A 19840-nucleotide genomic window follows, 5' to 3' on the forward strand; every position below is an offset into this window, starting at 1 on the left:
ATAAGGCAAACACAAATAAAATATTTCTAAAGCCTGTCCATTTTGATGAATCAGCAGCTTATTTCAAAAAGGCTTCTGTAAGTTTGTATTTTTCTAATTTAAGGATGAAAATGAAATTAAATAGCTAATGTATACTGACACTTTGTTCATTCATTTAGGTACACACTTATTTAAAGCAGCACCTAAAGTAATATATTAATTTTGAAACATGCCATGAAACAATAGTATTCAAACTCTGTATTTGGTATCAGAACCGTCATCACCACTAGAGCCACTGTCGCCATTAACTTCACTCTATCCACTTGACAAGCAGCACTTGGATAGATCTATGACGCTGTATCTTAAAGAAAATGTTTTTCCTTTGTTATCTTTTTACTTGAAAACTGTGTGTTTACACCCATACTCAGAACAGGATTTGGCAAATAATAATTACTGTGATAATGATGTAGATTTTTACTGTTATGTGTGATAAACTATATTTGCATTCTATGGAAAGTCTTCATACACTTAACTCTGTATGTGCTCTTAAATCACAAATAATATTATTTAACGATACATTCTCCTACAGATGAATCTTGAATTGGTTTAGAATTTAGGAAATGTACCCTCAGTTGAATGTACCACTCTATCCAGCAGGACTATCATCATGCATAGCAGGATTTATTGTTCATACAAAGTTAACAAGAGGAACTTGTTAGGAATGCAGTTTCCTCTGACCTCTAGTCCTACTGAAGCAGATCTCTGAGGAAGTTTACTAAGCCCAGATTTGATTTTCTGCTCACCAATGTTTGAAAACCTCTGAGCTATAGCACATTGGAAGTACACAGATAGAGAACAAGTTCTAGTCCTGCCCAATCAACCCAGTCAAGTCAAGGTCAATCGAGGTTACAGAGAGACTCTAATACATTTACCATTGTAGGTAATTAATTAGAGCCCTCAGGTATCTGATAGTGCTAGAATTGGTTTTATCTGTAAAGAAAGGTTTATATTAGCAAGTTATAGAGGACTTAAAAGCTAAAGGTTTAATCTTATTTACTTTATAACTAAATTTAAGCTATTCTTTATTAGCTCCATTTATTAGAAATATACTGGTTAAGAATTTGGATATTATCTATGAATTCTGAAAGTACAAATTCCCTTTTCTAGATTAAAAGGTATATAAGATTGTAACATTGTTCCACTTATATGTGGCACATAAACAGTGTATAATAACAATGAGCATGCACCTATTTTTATGCATCCAGAGACATTTAAAGTATAAAACTGTAAGAAAATATCTCAGGATTGTTACATATTTAATTTATGAAGTAGATATATTCAAGTAGTGCATTGTAGTAAAATTATTTGGCAGATGTTAACTCTAGTAGGTAAGGATAAATTTTTGAGAAGACAACAAATATTTTATTGTTTTTATAATATAAAAGCAAAGTAAGAAAACTATCTTCCAATGTTTAACAAATCTAGCCATTTAAATAGAAATAAAAATACAGATTCCCATGAAAAATAAGTATAATCAAATAACTTAAGAACTTTGAATTCTTTGAGGGATATAAGCATAAAATGACATCTTGAACAATAATACAACAGTAAATATATCCCATCACCATATCCCTCAGGGTAACGTATTTGCAACTATATACAGTTCAGCAGCTTTTTGAAATGTGCCTGTGCCATTAAACTACTCTGTGCCATTAGTCACACTCTTAGGTAAAATCTACGTAGGAGTTTCTAGACTCCACAGCCTGCTTTTTCTGATAAATGAAACCTACATTCCAGCCAAACTATTTGCTCTTCTTTTCTACTGTGCTACATTCGAGCTGATAAGCTAAGAAGAATCAACATTTACTAATCTGGTTAACACCTTCTTCGAACGTATTTCTTATTTTGATTTTGGTAAACAGTGATTTTAATGAAAATGAGCTTTTAAATCACTATCTAAATTTCCTCAATGAATTCTAACCACCTTCAGCAGAGCTAATTTCCTTCACTTATTATACAATATCATTCATGATGGAGCCCGGCCTGTTCTCTCTAGTTTCTTCCATGCTGATGCCCCATGTGTTCCCTACACTCCAGTACAGCCCACTTTCCCGTAGATCCTCCAGGGCCCTGGGCTCCTTCAAGCGCCAAAGTCCTTGAAAATTGGGGGTCTTCTTTAAGAATCCTTTGTAATGTTACTCAATGCCCTTAATAGCTTCCTTTTCTGGTCCCTTGCAAAATTAAATTGTAGTTCAGCCCTCATCTCAAGTCTCCCAAATTGCTAATCCTCCAGCATTTCCCACTGTATTCTGTTTGATGGTCTAGTTAATTTCTCTTTCCCTTAACTAAGCTTCAGGAGGCCAGATATGGTATTTCATATCAGACTCTCCATGGTCACCCTAGAACCAGCATAGAGCAAGTAGACTGGTTGTTGACAATTTACTTTCAGAGGGCCCATATCCTTAAAGCTGTCTTATTTTAAAACATTCTAATTCATGAGACCTACTAGAGGAAGGCAAGGTCCAGATTATTTAAAAACAAAAAATTAACTATAGTCTATTGTGGAGAGTATTATTACTCTAATTATGAAAAAATCAGATAACACACTTACTTTAATATAGTATGTTACTTTTACTAAACATCATTGAAATATTTCTTAAGACATAATTTGACTAGATATGAATAATAATATTTAAAAAACAGACTCTAGCTTTGCTTTTTTGCTTTCTTTGATAATAATGGACCTTTAATTTTATATATTGTTCATTTTTCTAATTTTCCCCATTTCCTAGGACTCTGATTAAATCACATGCAGAGAGAGAATGAGAAAGACAGCAATATGCTAATATTCTGAGACACCATTAAAATTTGTGTATCTCTGATTAAAATTAATAATGCAACACTGAAAGGAAAATTGCATTATTATCTAATAAATGTGGATATGTGTGCTATCAAATTTCATACTTCAACCCTTAAAAAAATCTGGTTTAATAAATGTCACAAAACAGGGAGATTTATACTATAAATGTTAGAGAGATACTACAAAATGGAAATAGTGACTACATGTGTTGGGATTACTTATGACTTTTTAAGTTGCTTATTTGTTTTCTGTAATTTTCTCGTATAATACTTGTATAATACTTATATACAGTACTTGTATAATAGAAATAATTATATATATATGAGTAGACACATTTATTTAGTTTATGATATGTTGTGATCAAGGATCCACATATAAGGCACAGATAGTTGCCTGATTAATAAACAATCTGGTTAATAAGTAATATTTTCATTTGAGCTATAGAGAAAAATTTTGATATTAATCATATTTAATTAGTAATTGGTAATTTTTCCCTTAATTTTGTAGTGGGCAGAGAGCTTAAGTGACTTTCAATACCTTGTAGTCTTTCAAAAATATTCTATAACAAGAGATGTATGCTAAGGTGGCAATTCTAGGTGAAGAGTTTTTAGAATATAAATTCCCTGAATTAAAGAAAAAGTTATAACTTCATTTCTGATGCCAGAATTTTTCTCATGTAGATATGAATTACGTAGCTACTACTGGTTCAAGATGTTTCTAGAGCAGTGGTTCTCTGCACGAGTGAGCTTGCTTCCAGGGTACATTTGGCAATATTTGGTGATATTTTTAGTAGTCAAAACTTGGGAGAGGTAGTTGTGCTACTGGAGTCTTATGAGTAGAGGCTAGAGAGTCTGCTGAATCTCATGCAAAGTATAGGACACACTCTCACAACAAAGAATTGTCTGACCCTAAATGTCAATAGAGGCTATGCTGAGAAACACTGTCTAGAGTAATTGCAAATACTTTGATCCAAGTAGCTCTGTTGGTCCTTAGCTTTAAATCATCCCCTAGGAGTTATAATGAATCCATCTTCAATAGCAAGAGCTCTGAACAGACAGCACAACTGTAGGCTAGCGGACATGAAATTTGAACTTAAAAGTAAGCTTGGAGTAGTGGGGTAGGAAAAGGGAGCTCATCAAACATTATAGTATACTTGACATAGGAGAATAAAAGAATATATTTTAAGAACAAATATGGTGGTTTGTTTCTACCAGAACTGCCTTCTTTTCCCTTTGAAGAACTTAAAGTCTTCTTTATATTCAGCCGAGGCATTATTAATCATTGTGAACAGAAGCAGTTTTGACTTGAGCTGAGTGTCCAAACGGCCAGGGTTGGAGTCACATGGTGTGCAAAGGAGCCCAGGCTGTGTGGCTGTGGGGCGGTGCACCCAAGTGGTCATCTACTTAGGTATTTCAGCCACTTTGCTCATCTTTCTCCCTTTGGAGTAGCAGAAAAGCTCTGGTGGATTTTCCCTTTTCATGTTAAATATCCAGTCACCCTCAGATCACCTTTGTGTTCTAAAACTCAGTCTCGTCTGCCTGTGACATTTCTGTGTGAGTGTCTCAGCTCAGGGGCACCCTGTGGGCTTCCCTAGCCAACGATTTTCTGAGCTTTCTGTCTTACACTAGAGAGATCAAGAGACATATAAACCTGTCCAGGCAACATCTTTGAATTAGGAAGAAACAGGACAAAGAAAAAAAATTAAATCATAGATGAGAAGTATAAAATTAAATCCTATAACTAAGTATTAAATAACTGAATCTAGAGAGAGAGATAAGGATAGATTGAAAAATAGATAAATAACAGAGATAAATAAAAATTCCTTAAAAATTTTTTAGGACAAAAAAAAAATCCCCACCGTGAGTTTATAAAAAGAAAGTCCTTGGATTGTTACATCTCATTTATATTTTGTCGCAAAGGTCCAACAGGTTAAAACAAAAGGGAGAGATAATTATTTCAGAGTTTAGATATTATATGCTCACTTTCATGTTTTGCAAAGTCTTTTATCAAGAAATACAAACGCAGCTGATATTATCTTCCATATATTTTTATTTATACAATAGAAAATACCATACCTTATACTTACTATGTATACAAGCAAATTTTATGTTGTATTTAAATCCAATTTGGTTGAAGTTTTAAACTTAAGAAAAGAGTAATCAAGGTGAGAGAGTAGAAGAAAAAAACGATGTTGCTAAAATTTTGATGGATTTTTTTTTCCGAAGGATGTCTTTATCTACATCACTGGTTAAGAAAAACAACATTTTATTTAATGTCAAAATAAACTATCAAAAGAGAGGAATTGAAAGACTATCTCTTCAGTTTAAACTGGATTCAGATACAAAACTCAAAACATTTTAAAAGGTTTTCAACAGAATCTCAATAATTGGTTATTTAAAGATATTTTAAGGTAAGGATAAACTTGCCACCGAAATTACATCTGTTAATTTCCAGACATTTTATGTAGTTAAAAAAAACCAACACATTGAAATACAAAGTGCTAGAATGGCACATTACACAAATGGCCTTTTAAAACATTACATGACAGATCAACCAGCTGTCAACTGCCCCAAGCTTTGATATTCACTCCTTTTTTAGGAACTTAGAATTTACATGGGTAAAATTTATGTTATATCTTTTTATGACGCGGACAGAACTAATTGGTTGAATCCTGCCCATTATCTTTTACAACTTGCCATTTAAAAAAATGCCCACTTCTCTGGCATCCCAACACCCACGGCGCCTCTGGAAAACAAATACGGATGATCGATCCGTCCCTTTGGTTTCTCAAGGTATTTGCTTAGAACGTTGACACCTCGATACTGCCGATGTGATGTGACTGCGCACCCCACAGAGTATTAGGGTCATTAGAAAGCAGAGAAGGAGGGTGACACTGATTGCGAGGTGGAACAAACCGCTTTCCTAGGCGACCGCCAGAGAGAGCTCCGGACAAGGCTGGGCTCTGGTTGCGCGAACCTGAGGCGCTTGGCACCGGCGCAGTCATCGGCTCCCGTGGCTCCGGTGGGAGTGAGGGGACGAGTGGGCAGGGTCCTCACAGAAAGCCAGACTGATATTTGTCCGCGAGCAGGGATCGTGAGGACTCCAGGGTTTCCCAACTCGTCTGTCACTTTCTCGAAACTCTGAGAACCGACGCTAAGGGGCACCAGAGACTTGGGCTGCAGCAGCTGCACCCTGGCAGCCCGATGACCCGCTGCTGCGGAAGTCCTGGGCGAGAGCAAAGCCTAACTTGGTGGGCGCTGAGGCGCAGGCCGTCGGAGTCAGGGTCAAAGCAGCTTGGGGTGCTCCAGATTGGAGGGTGAATCCTCTGAAGTCAAGATGTTGAACTCAGAGCAGAGGGCTAGGCAGTGACCCTTGGTATTCGAAGTCTTACTGCTTTTTTTTCCCCCTGACTATATGAGGCCACTTCTAATCATTTACTTTTGAATATGAAATATATCGCAGTAATATAGTGATATACATAGATACAGATACAGACACACCATCTCTATGTACAGCACTAAACTCATTTGACAAAATAATTTAACGCACTGGTAGTTGATCTCTGGTTGTCTAGAGATCCCAAGGCACATGGAAAAAGACCAGATGTCACCTCCTCTCTCCTATAGCTAATTTGTGTTTACTCCCCTATCCTCCAACGTTTCATTTGAAGTCTATCATTACTTAGTTAAGAGGGCAATACCTGGACCCTCTCCAGTTTAGCAACCAGGAACCACCCGCCTGCAACTCGGACTTTTTCCAGAGGCAGAGAGGGAGTGGGAGATGCTGAAGAAATTAGCTGGCATCCTCAGTCAGGCATCCGCATTCTGACTTTTGTCAGTGCTAACTGCAAGAAAAAGCTGAAAGGTGGATATAGGGGACGAAAGGAAGGAGCAAGCGCCAGAGCCCAGAAGCCCAAGCGGGGCCCGCCGGCACAGCCGCACCCCCTCCCCCGGCCCCCGTGCGTCCTCGCCCTCCTCCTCCGCCCGGGCCAAGCCCGGTGCCACTGCGCCAGGATGGAGAGATCTCGGCGCGGGAGGAGATGACGCAAAAGCCAGCGCTCCCCCCCAAAAAAGTGTTTCTCCAGGACGAAGATGGCGGCAACTTAGCTGGGGACTGAAGATGACTGTGGTTCTCGGGAGGCCCAGCCCAGGCGATTCGGCCCCGAGGTCCGGGGGAGGCGGTGTCAGCAGTCGGAGCCCGGCGGCGGCGGCGCCCGCGGGCAGACCTGCGGCAGCGGCGGCGGCGGCAGTTAGAGCGCGGGGTGGGGGGTGGGGGGGAGGGAGAGCCCTGTCGGCGGCGGCTGCCCAAGCTCCGGACTCGGGGAGAGACAGCGAGAAGTAGGAGCAGGAGGAGGAGGAGGAAAGAAGGAAAGGAAGGAGCAAAAGGAGAAGCGGAGGAGGAGGAGGAGAGGAGCTGGGGAGGCGCTCTGGTCGCTATCAGTGGGCAGCGGGGACGTGGCATGCCCCTGGCAGGGGAGAGCCGGCTGTCCTCAGCAGGGCCATGGGGACCCGCGCTCTGACAATGCCTGGGTGAGAGGAGCAGCGCCAGCCACCCTGCCACCTCCACCATCACCTCCTGCACTCAGCTCACCACCGGCCGCCAGCCCCAGCCTCCTCCGACTGCCTCTCTCTCTCCCTCTCCCTCTCTTTCTCTCTCTCTGCATTATTGTTTCCCACTCTACAGAGGATGGGGTCGGCTGATGATTAGGTCGGAAGCAAGTCAGATCTTCCTCCAAAGCCTGGTAATATTTATGTAGGCAAAAAAGGAGAGAGAGAGAGAGAGAGAGACAGAGAGAGAGAGAAAGAGAGAGAAAAGAGAGGGAGAGAGAGAGGGAGAGGGGGAGAGGGAGAGAGAGAGATAGAAGAAACGGGAGGAGGGGATAAGGAAATTAAACCCTTTAAGTCAATGCATATTGTGGTGACACCGGCACAGGAGCCCTCACGGTGGAGTCGGCCAGGGCTGTGCGTTCCCAAAATATGACCAGGGGTGCTTGGATGTGTCGGCAGTATGACGACGGCTTAAAAATCTGGTTGGCAGCACCCCGGGAGAACGAGAAACCGTTCATCGATTCAGAGAGGGCTCAGAAATGGCGACTGTCTCTGGCATCTCTCTTGTTTTTCACAGTCCTGCTCTCTGATCACTTGTGGTTCTGCGCCGAGGCCAAGCTGACCCGGACCCGGGACAAGGAACAGCATCAGCATCAGCAGCAACAGCATCAACATCAGCGGCAGCAGCAGCAGCGGCAGCGGCAGCAGCAGCAGCAGCAGCAGCAGCGGCAGCGGCAGCAGGAGCCCTCCTGGCCCGCGCTCCTGGCGAGCATGGGGGAGTCCTCGCCCGCCGCCCAGGCACACAGACTCCTCTCCGCCTCCTCGTCCCCCACCCTACCCCCCTCCCCGGGGGACGGCGGCGGCGGCAAGGGCAACCGAGGCAAAAACAACCGGAGCAAGGCTCTTTTTCTAGGAAACTCTGCCAAACCCGTGTGGCGCCTGGAGACTTGTTACCCCCAGGGCGCCTCCTCGGGCCAGTGCTTCACCGTGGAGAGTGCGGACGCCGTGTGCGCCAGGAACTGGAGTCGGGGGGTGGCGGCTGGGGGGGAGGAGCAGCAGGTGAGGGGGACGCATCCAACTCCGCTCTGGAACTTGTCGGATTTTTACCTTTCGTTTTGTAATTCCTACACACTTTGGGAGTTGTTCTCGGGGTTGTCAAGTCCCAACACTTTGAACTGTAGTCTGGATGTGGTGCTCAAGGAGGGCGGCGAGATGACCACTTGCAGGCAATGCATCGAGGCTTACCAAGACTACGACCATCACGCTCAGGAGAAATACGAAGAGTTTGAAAGTGTGCTCCATAAATATTTACAATCGGAGGAGTACTCGGTAAAATCGTGTCCTGAAGACTGTAAGGTAGGAACAATGGATTTTTTTTTCTGCCCTTTTTGTGCTTTTCTGTCTGTTTTGCTTGGCTGGGGTGTCTTTTAAGAGTTTTAAAACAGTTTTTGGGGGGCTCTGCTTTTGTTAACTTAAATCATCGTTTTTGTGGTTATAAGAGCTTGACTTGCTGCTTGAGTTGGGAATACCTCGCCGATTACTGGTAGTCTGGTGTCTTCGTTTGGGAATCCTTAGATTGGGGAAGACCTTGTCTTAATAAAGCTAGAGTTTTAACTATCTCCTACAGATATGCAATTGGTTCAAACTCTGTCACCTTTTTTTAAAAAAGGACATTTAAATTCAGATTGTTTGGAAGACAACAGTGGGACTGCATCCCGATGACCCCATCTAAAATAAGAAGGGTCAGAGACAGGCATGTATGGTTTGCCCTATGGACTTGTACACATGAACTCTATGATAGTGAATCATTAAGCTGGTTGACACGAAGCACAGAGAAAATATTTGTAGTTGTTTATGTAAGAAGAACAAAAAAACATTTTACCAGTTTTGCAGGGATAGTTCTGGTTGTTTGGAAAGTCTCAAGGCCTACTTAAGCATACTTACCATAAGTTTTCTATTTTCTCTTAGACATTTGTGTAATTATTGATCTGAGATTCAATGTGAGTGGAAAGGTTTACTTAAGTATCTAGTGATAGATGATCAATGTTAGGTTTTATCAGACACCTTATGTAATTAACTTGAATTTTCAGAATTCTCTCCACAAGTACTAAATGGCAAATGCTTGATACTATGAATGAAAAGCACTGAACTCTTTAATAATGTGTATCATATTCAACCTCTTCCTGTTTAATATAATAATGGATGTAAACCTTGCTGATTGACAAAGAAGAAGTGTAAATTTCTTAAGAAATGGCCAGTGAATTCATGAGTGCAGGTCATAGTAGAAGTGTTACTATCCGTGGTGCTGAAACAAGATTTGCCCAAGAGCTCTGTTGAAGAAGAAGATACTGCAGTGACCTTTTGGTAGGGAAGAAATGATGACAGAATCTCAGTAAGCCTTAATGTTTTGTTCCAAGGGTAATTTCTTAAACAACACAATAAAATAGTATTGCTTTTTTAAAAAATAAATAATACACCACATTCTCTCTTTTCCTTTCTCTTCTCTACTCTCCCAATACCACAGGAACAGAACTGTCCCCCTTTACCTCACTTGCTTTGTTGGGGAAGTGTAATCAAGGCAGTATGAACCAAAAGACTTTATGATACTTAGACGAGAGAACTGGGCTAAGGGATATCTATATAAAATGAACATAATTCAAGGGCTTATTTTACTTTTGATTGACTAGTTGTGCTTTTGACAATAAAGCTAAACTCAAACTAAACTTGCTTTGTAAACATTTTTTTAAGACCAGAAACAGTTCTTCTCTGAAAAGAGTAATACTGAGATTACAACATTAATTTAAAATGCTGCTTTGCTAGATAAATGAATCTTAAAATTTCCTGCATATTTTTTTTAACCACACCACTATAACTAACACCTGGAGATTAAATTTATTCGTAATAGTAGAGGTTAATAATGAATGACTAGTGTATTTATTGCAAAGTTATTTATTTTGACAAGATACATTGCATTGGAAAAATATGGAAACTGATGTCTGCAAATTTTACTACTAATAAAAAGGTTGCAAGGGTTTCAGTGTATTATTTTTTAAAAGGGATACCTTGTAATAATTTGAATCTGCCTGCTTTTCTGAATATAATTCTCATAGAAATTTCTAGTAATTCCAATTTGTATTGGTTCAGTATTTAAAAGACAGTCTGCATTGTCAGTAGACTTACTGCATTTTTAAAAATAAGTCAAATATATTTTTGTTTAATATCCAAATTTTAAATATAAGTAGATGTTTATTTTCCCCTTGACCTGTAATAATTCTCAACTTTATATTTATGTCATCATAGTTGTAAGATGTACAAATGCATCAATATATAAATTATATTACACAGCTTAAAATGTTACTTGTAGTCTTTGAAGAATGTGTCTGAGTTTCTTTCTAAACATTTTACTTATTTCAGACATACTTGTAATTATGAAACCATGACTATCATCAGGGACTTTGTTCAAGATATATATTCTATGCAAAATTTTCAGTATTTTAAGGTATGCACAAAGTCCTAGGCTATGTTAAAAGTAAATGCATTATCTTTCTGGAATTGGTGATATATTCATGAAGAAATCCAATTTAATAGTTTATAAATATGTTTATAAAGCTATAGAAAGAATACATTTAGACACATTCATTATACAAATTATTGAAATTTATATTTTAGGGGAAACATATTAACTTTATCATACCCATATCTTATTAGATTAATGCAGTGATTTCTAACTTTAAAAGTTAGGACATATTACCTTCTAGTTTTATACTCTTCCCATATAAAAAAGCCACATTCCATATACATGTAAAAATAAAACAAATTTACTTTTTATTTAACTTTTTTTAAAAAGATCTTTTTGACCCCATGTGCTAAAATAAAATAAAATAAAACTCCCTTAGTATTGCTCTAATGCAATCATACAATCATAGTTCCTTGAATCCATAGTAATTGGAGATCAAATACACTTTGGATTTAATTTAGTAAATGTTTGTATTGCAACACATAATAGAAATAATTTATATCCAAGAATGTTTTTTTTAATGTTATGAGAAATACCTGGCTAAATTTTTAAAAAGTAAATATATATATTTCTGGGAAGTAATTTCTGGGAAAAAAATTAACTGTTGCATATATCTATGCTGTAGCATTCAAGCTGCTATATTACATAATTCAAGGAGCTGAATTTATGATGTTAATTCTTCTCTGTAGTTTGTAGTATTATTCAAAATAATATTTTTGATGTATAATGAGAATCTGATAAATTTGTAATAATCATCAAGTTGGCTAGTAATATTTAAATATACAATATTCTAAGCTACAAGATTACATATGTATGTTATTAACATTTTTGATTTTTTTTAATTAAATAAAGGTTTTCTCTTAAATATGTTCTTTAGCTTCTGAGCATACTTGAAATATATATTACGAAATTAGGATATTTAGGGAACATAAATATTTATGTTACAGGTAAACTTTTGTTACTGATAGCTTTATTTACTTAGTATTATCTTAAGCCAGATGATTAGTGAAAGCAGATTTGAGGTTAAATTCTAACATTAACATTTCATTATCTGTATTTTAGTTCTTTCAGAATAAATTTTAATCTTTATACACTCGAGAATATGCACTCTCATATTTTTATTTTATAATTCATTTTAAAGCAGATTCTATAGCCAATTTTTATTTAACAGACACTGACCAAAATGATACTCTACTAATGTTAGGCACAAATAAAAATCATGACACCTGAGGCTTTCTATATTCTTTGCAGGAACCACTCACAAACATTAATCAGTTTGAAAACACAGAATTTGAGTTACGTAATGTACAATTTGAGCATTTCTTAAGTTCTTAGTTCTTTTTGGTGTAATGCACTCTAGATTCTTGGAAAAAATATGTTTTTGAAAATATTTTGCTATTAAATGCTGTTGTACATGTTATGACACTGTCCAGAAGTGTGGAATACATATACGGATAGATTTATTTTATATCCTACCACTTTATTATTTTTAAATCATGTTTTTATAGTTGACTTGTTCTGTGAAAAATCAATTTAACCATGCACATGTTCACTTTAACCATTAATAAGGTCATTTATACTGTTAAACCCACTACCCATAATCATTTTTATAATTCAGATTTTTGTTTTTTATATTTTTGTTAGACATACAACTACTAATATTATGATTCGTATTTTATTTTTATAGGGAAACACCAAAATTTTTATTTTAATATTTATGTCTGTTGTTTTATAGACTAAAGAATGACTATTTTTACTTTGGACTTATAATTGGGTCAAATTAGTAACTATGTAGGGCATAATCACAAAGCTTTAATAATCGCTGTTATACATGAGATTTAATCACTATAATTAGATGAGGTTGGTGTTTGCCGTGCAGATGAAGTAAAATATAAGCGAAAGGAAATCAATAATGTTCTCAGTCTCATACGCTCCCATATATAAATCCATTAAGATATTTTTTATGCCAGATTGAATATATAAGAACAAATATACAGATAACTATTTCAAACAAAATAATATTTTGGTTTGAATTATTTGACTTAGCAATTTAATTTCCATTCCTAATTTCCTTTTGAATCTTCATCTTCTTTGTTGACCTCACATCCACTCATCACCAAACATTTCTTTGTCTACATTGATTGACATTGCAAAGTTGTTTCTTTAATATCAGTAAATATTATTCTAGATCAGTGATCCTTGGGGGCACGGTGGAATATTCTGGGAATGTTTTGAAAATACCCCTAGTCCCAAGAAATTCTGATTTCATTGGTCTGGCTTGTGTCATGAACTTGGGACCTTTCACTTTCCTTGATGATATGTGACCAAGATTGAGAACCAGTGTTCTGGTTGACAATAACAACTAATGTAGAAAACCTTTTAGTTTATATGCTTCAGTAATACATAGTAATCTCATTCATTCAAATGATGAGAATGGGACTCAGAAAAATATTTTTAAAAATAAAGACAATAAAACATAGCTAGAGGTCAGGGGAGCAAATATGTAGTAACTGAGTTGAGGAAGTAGAGAAGTCAACTAACTGGATGAAAGGATTAGGGGATATTCTTAAAGAGAACATGGAGAGAAGGAGGTGGATGCATAAAAGACCAGATTTTAAGTGTTTAAGGATGGACCTATTGGCTGCTGATATTCTTTTAGCTAGAACTGAGTCACTAGATTGGTGTTCAAAAATGAATTGAGCACATGAGTGCAGCAATTAAATGATTGTTTGTGAGATTGATTAACTGTGATTGTAGGAGCCCCAGCCTCATTATTTTTGTCTCAAATTTTAGCCTATATAAATGGCTAACTCTTTTTCAAAGGAGTATAGCTAGTTGGTTTTAAGAAAAAAACTTATAGTTCGATTGCTTTTTTTTCTAATTGGCTTTTCACACTATTTTGCATCAATCAGGTCTATCCTTTCTTAATCAATTCACTTTAGTAAACTTAGGAAAAAACTAAGTCTTTTTCACTTTATTTTTTTTGTAATGATAAGCCATGTTTTCTTTTTTACTTATTTCTATAATACTAGAATAACTAATATGCCATTCATGTAGTTTTTTGAAGACGTGAACTGCTGAGTCGTCACAGATTACAAGCTTAATTTAAGAATTAGTTTTAAAAGTATCTTATTATTATTGCATTTTGAAGTTTTTGTAATATTCATATTTTAACTTTTTTATACATTTTAGATGACATGATTCTATGAAACACTAAATCCAAGTTTTACCTAATAATAGATTAAATATTATTATCATACAAATAATGGAATTTCTTAATGAAATGATCTAATTTCCTCTGATTCTGTTAAATTAAAAAACAAAAAATGGTTAACATTCATCTTTCTTTGCTAATAAATAGTTAATGATTTATACTATTAACTGTATTGGAGTGCATGAAAATATTTAATTCTTGAGTATTTAAAGTATTAAAAGGTAATAGTTGAGTCCCTCCCCCTCCTTGGTAGTCTGTTTCTATGTTTGGTTATTTATAAACAAAATATTGTAGAAGATACCACAGTTGGCAAGAAAAATTCTGCAGCAATGGAAGGTTACTATCTGTTTAAATGCTGTTGTTCATCTTAGCAGTAGCAATGGTTTAGTCACACATATGTAATAATCGCTTTGGAAATTTATGGGGATTTTGTTTGTCAGCTACTCCACCCTGTACAAGAGGGAAAATGGGCTCTAATCAAAACTGTGACTCTTCACTCTTCGGTTTCCTTTCTCTCCTCTCAGTGTGCCTTCTTGCTATCATTTGGCTGAGTCCTTTCCTGGCAATTGGAAGCTACATTTTCAAGGCCTGCATCCCATGAGAAATCCAAAGTTCAGGTGTCTTTCATCTCTGTATCTTCACTCCCATCAAAAATGATCAGTCTCTTTCTAACTGAACTATCACTGACTTAGTTTATTTGAAAAGAAAATTGAACTAAGATGTCAATGGGTGATCATGACGATATATAGCTCTTGCAGAAAATAATTTGAATCACTCAGAAATTTAAGTGCTGAAACGGCTTCAATAGTAGCCAACAAGTTTTAGAGCTCATTAGAAGTCAGAAACTAGTCTAATTTGTTTAATCTTCATGTCATCTCTATGGGGTATTATTACAGATTTTACAGATGAGTAAAATGGGAACATAAAGTTAATTATTCCAAGGTCAAACAGCTGGATAGTGCTAACAATCAAGTTCATTTCTTCGCTTTAATGTATTTTCTTTTTCTCTTTCATTATAAGTATTACATACATACCAAAGATGAAGAAATTATTATAATAAGCCCAAATATACCTGTCATGTAGATTTAACAGCTGTTTAAAATTTATTTTTTAAAACATTTGAATTATCATTAAAACCATTTATAGATGATATAGCAAGCTAAGATGACAGATATAAAAATAAAGGACAGCTGTGATGGTTGACCAGAAATTCCAGATTCATCATTTCAAAGGCTTAGGAGGAGATAAGAAAATAAATCAGCAGAACATTTAAGTTTCTTATTTCAGTTTAGAGTTGAGAAGGTAAAGGTTGTGTGTAAGATTTTAGTGGAGCAAGTAAACTTAGATGTGTGATAGTTCTTATGCTGAACTTATAAGTTAAATTAGATGAAATCACTTTTTGTTTATGATTTTTAATCAGCAGTCCAATTTTTACCTTATTGTTTTAAAACATGTTTGTGTTTATTAGAAAAGAATTGTTCATATATTGCCTGACATCTATAATACTTAGAAATCTTCATTTTTATCTAATCTGTATTAGCTCCCTAGAGGCCCTGTCTTCAATTATAGTCACACTGGAGGTCAGGGCTTCAACATATGAATTTGAAGGGTTACATTTCATCTTTAACACTAAGTAAGGTGTGTGTCAAGAGCTGTAGGAAATACCTCTGGGAAGAAGTTTGTGCTCAATTGTGAAGAATCATGTATTCCATGCTAAGGTTTTTGAATTTCATTCCTTGTATGTAAATCATCAGAGAAGAATTTTAATTAAAGAATTCACTTGGAATGATTTGTTTTTCTCAAAAATTAGCTGTGACAGCAGTGTGATAATAGGTCAGAACAAGGTGAACTTATGCCAGAGAGACCAATTCAGAATCTACTGTCTTCCTTAGGAGTAATATGATGATTACTCTAAAATCAGCACTCTCCCACAGAACTTTCTATGGGGTTGGAAGTGTTTTATCCTTTACCCTACCCAATGTGGTAGCCACCAGCATGTGTGGCTGTTGAGCACTTGAACTGTAGATAGGATGAGTTAAGAATTGAATTTTAAATTTAATTTAATTTTAATTAGTCTAAATTTAAATAGCCCCAAGTGGCAAGTAGCTATTATGTTGGACAGAAAATTCTAAATGACTGCTGGGGCTATGAATGTGAAGAAGAAAGGCAAGATTCGGGAGACTTTTATGAATTCAAATTTACTAATTATGCAAAGAAAGACTACAATTCAAACTTTGTAAAAGGTGAGACTGTGATCGTTGGTACCATTTAATGAGATGGGAAGTATAGGAGGAAGAAAAATTTGGGATTGAGATTGGTGAAAGAAGCAAGGAATTCATATTGGGATATAATGATATATCAGGAGATAGTCAGTATATATTATGCCATGTGAGTAGGAGTTTTGGGTGTGAAGTTCATTCTATGTGGTGTTTTGATTCAGGAAGCTTTGGGCAGAGATTAGATGACTTAATGAAAACATATTATATGAAGAGAATGCCAAAGATGAATCCTAAGAAAGAATAACAGTTAAGGGTTTGGGTAGAAGAGGTACCAGGTGAAGATACTGGGAAGGAACAAGGAATGAGAGTGAAAATGAGAGAGAGGGAGAGGGAGAGAGGGAGGGAGGGAGGGAGAGAGAGAGAGAGAGAGAGAGAGAGAGAGAGAGAGAGAGAGAGAGAGAGAGGGGAAGAGAAAAGAAAAGGGCGAGAGGAGGAGGGAGAGGGACAGCAGAGGCAAAGAAGAGAAACAATCATGGGAATGTTATGATAGAAAGTCATAGGATTTTAAGAGGGATTCAGAATCAGTCAGGAGTGTCTTAACTTGAGAAAGAGTTTGTAGGATGAAGCCTAGAAATGTCACTGAATTTAGCAATTACATTTGTTGATCTTAAAAGAGTAGTTTCAATAGAATGGTAGGAAGAATGTCAACTTGTGATGGATTAAGGAATGACTTAGAGTTGAGGAAATAAAGATTAGTCCTAACCACTCTTCATTAAGTTAGGCAGTGAAAACAAAAATAGAGCAGAGTAAGTGCAAAGATGTGTTTAAAGAAATAAATATTTTATGATGACATAAACTTTAGAATTTTTGTAGCTTTTGAGCTAGAACCCAGTTGACAGTATGAGATTGAAAGTATCAGATTCGGAAAAAATTAATGATGGCACCAGATCCCAAATAAGAGCTGACAGGCTTCCATCTATTGCTAGCCCTAGGGAGGAGGAGAGGTTGTATTTGTGCATTCTGCTATAGATCTAAGAGCCTTGTTTTCATTGTTTATATTTTAAACGGGAACGATGCTTTAATTTCAATATTTCAAAAAATAAACACAAAGATCAACTTGAATACACTGAAACAAAGTAGAAAACTCATTTTTAAATAATATAAAATAATTACTAGTTGTTAATATGAAATCATCAACAATTATATAGTACTTGTTACTATAAATTATTTTCTTAGGAATGTATTGCCATGGGATTCAATGGCATATTTAGAGAACCCACTGAATTAAATATGGCTCTTTCTTTATACCTTTTCTTTAAAATTTTTATGTTTGATAGAAAGTTTTAAAAGTAGAAATTAATTTTAACCCTAATAAAGAAGTATAGTTAAAAGAATAGGTTAGGATAGACTGCGTTCAACTCCCAGCATCGCTCACTATTTGTTATATAATACAGTCCAAGTTACTTAAAATAGGAACTCTAGTATTCCTTTCATAGGATGGTTATGGAGAAGAAATTAAGAGACTCACATGCATATAAAAGTACCTGAGCTAGAGCTTGATGATGCCCAATAAATGGTAGCAATTCATTCAAACCTATAGGAAAAAAGCCATGGGAAACATCTGTAAGATTAATATAGTCTTTACTTGATATATCATAAATTTCCTGGTAAACAACATTGGTTTATAAGAAGTTTATAAGCAGACTTTGCATTTTGCATGGTAAAATTCTCTGCTTCATTACATCTACATTCTCTAAATTATTGAAAAATGCTAGAATAAAATAGAAAACAAACGTTCAGCTGGAGTGAAAATGTTATGTTCCTAAAGCTTGAATATTTTCTCTGTTATTTTAGATTACAATTAACATGTACTGAGTTTTAAATTGAGTGAGTCTTCTTAGATTATTCTAAAGGGGAATGAGATCTTTTGTTCACAAACCTCTCTGGGAAGACAAGTGGAAAAATCATTGTAACAATCTTCCATTTCCTGGAAACCAGTGGGTAAAAATAATCTTGGGGAAAGTTGTGTGTTACACAGTTTGTTAGGCATTGCAAAGTCATGTGCCCAGATTTCATATTAAAGGTGGAGCTTTGCCCTGCATTCTAGCAACTTGGCTTTGTGTTTCATTTTGATGACTCTGTTATTTTCTGTACCTCCCCACATTTACCCACTCGGCCGTACTTAGTGTTTTTATTGATTGGGGAGGAAGAAGTAGGGTCAAAGATTGCCTTGGCATTGAACTAGAGCTCGCAGACAAGGCAAACATGGCAAGTGCCAATATATAGAAGACTGAGTAGGGTAGAATAAAAGACTGTAAGCTGTGCTCCGTGCATGGGAACATGATTGCCCTGAGAAAGAGAAGAAATAAGGAGACATAATAATGTTCTTTAACTTAATAAAAATCATCATGTTAAGCAGAGTCCTAATATTCAGTACTTTCTATAACTCTAGGGGTCAGAATGGGACTCTGTATGTAGGTATTTTAGGAATAGCTCTAATGTGTACAGTGTTCTATTAAAGGATACAGTGGAAAAGGTTACTTGAGAAACTCAGAGCACATTACTACAGAAGATGTACAAATGTGTTGGGAGTTGCCTGCCATGACCCTAGAGGACATCTTGTTTGTGGGTTGCAGGTTAACCAAATGATTTTAAATATTCCATCCAATGTCCTTTAGCATAAAATAAGCCACCCTGAAGTGGTAACTTTGCCTTATGAAACTACACTTATTGCTAATTCCATGAAAGAAAAAAATCCCATTACAGAGAAAACAAGTATTTTCTTAGCCTAACAGTTTGCTCTGAGTAATAATATTTTTGTTTTAAAAGGAAAGTCTAGACACCTTTAACTTAAGATTATTTCTCTGGTTCCTATTCATATTGTCATCTTCTGAATACTTTGAAGAAGAATGAATCAGCTACATGTGTTTATCCTGAAGATAGAAACTGAGTTAGACTAATATATAAATTAATTTCTTTTGTAATTGCTGATATCATAAAAATAGACATTCTTTCCTTCTGATCACAAGCATGTCAATCACTATTATAAACACTCAAATAATTCCCTTAAGCAAAGCAAGACTCAACTACGTGGTCAGATTCGGAAACAAAAGGTAGATATGACCTTTATTCATTGATTCTACAGCTTTCTTTTTACATATTAATTCGTCCCCACCTCCAGTTCTTTGGGGATGTTATTACTGTATAAAATTTCCTATTTTCATAGAATTTTATCCATTTATTAAGTTTTAACAATAAACAAGTCCTATACTGATAACTTTAACATCTTTATCTTATTTATTCCCTACAACAATCCAATATTATGGAAAAATTAGTTTTCTTCAACAAATGTAGTGACTCAGGCTTCAATAAATACCGAGAAGTTAATTAATGTGCTGAAATTCTCATAGGTAAGTGTGGCATAGCCAGAATTTAAACCCAGTAATATCTGGCTCTTAACTTCCTGGGCTTGGCTTAGCTATTTTATGGTCCATTCTGTCACAA

At 36.2% G+C, this 19840-nt stretch overlaps 1 protein-coding gene across 3 annotated transcripts in view; it reads left to right on the forward strand.

The window, feature by feature from the left end:
- The first annotated feature begins 7140 nt into the window (after window positions 1–7140).
- Window positions 7141–19840, forward strand: part of FAM155A (family with sequence similarity 155 member A) — a 543073-nt gene continuing 530373 nt past the window's right edge. For all 3 annotated transcript variants that reach the window (XM_016156148.2, XM_016156150.2, XM_016156149.2), the window contains exon 1: window positions 7141–8742. In XM_016156148.2, the coding sequence (XP_016011634.2) occupies window positions 7816–8742 (927 nt within the window). In that variant the 5' untranslated portion in view covers window positions 7141–7815. The remainder of the gene's footprint in view (window positions 8743–19840) is intronic.

The sequence above is a fragment of the Rousettus aegyptiacus genome, unplaced genomic scaffold (genome assembly GCF_014176215.1).
Source record: "Rousettus aegyptiacus isolate mRouAeg1 unplaced genomic scaffold, mRouAeg1.p scaffold_m13_p_11, whole genome shotgun sequence".
NCBI lineage: Eukaryota > Metazoa > Chordata > Mammalia > Chiroptera > Pteropodidae > Rousettus > Rousettus aegyptiacus.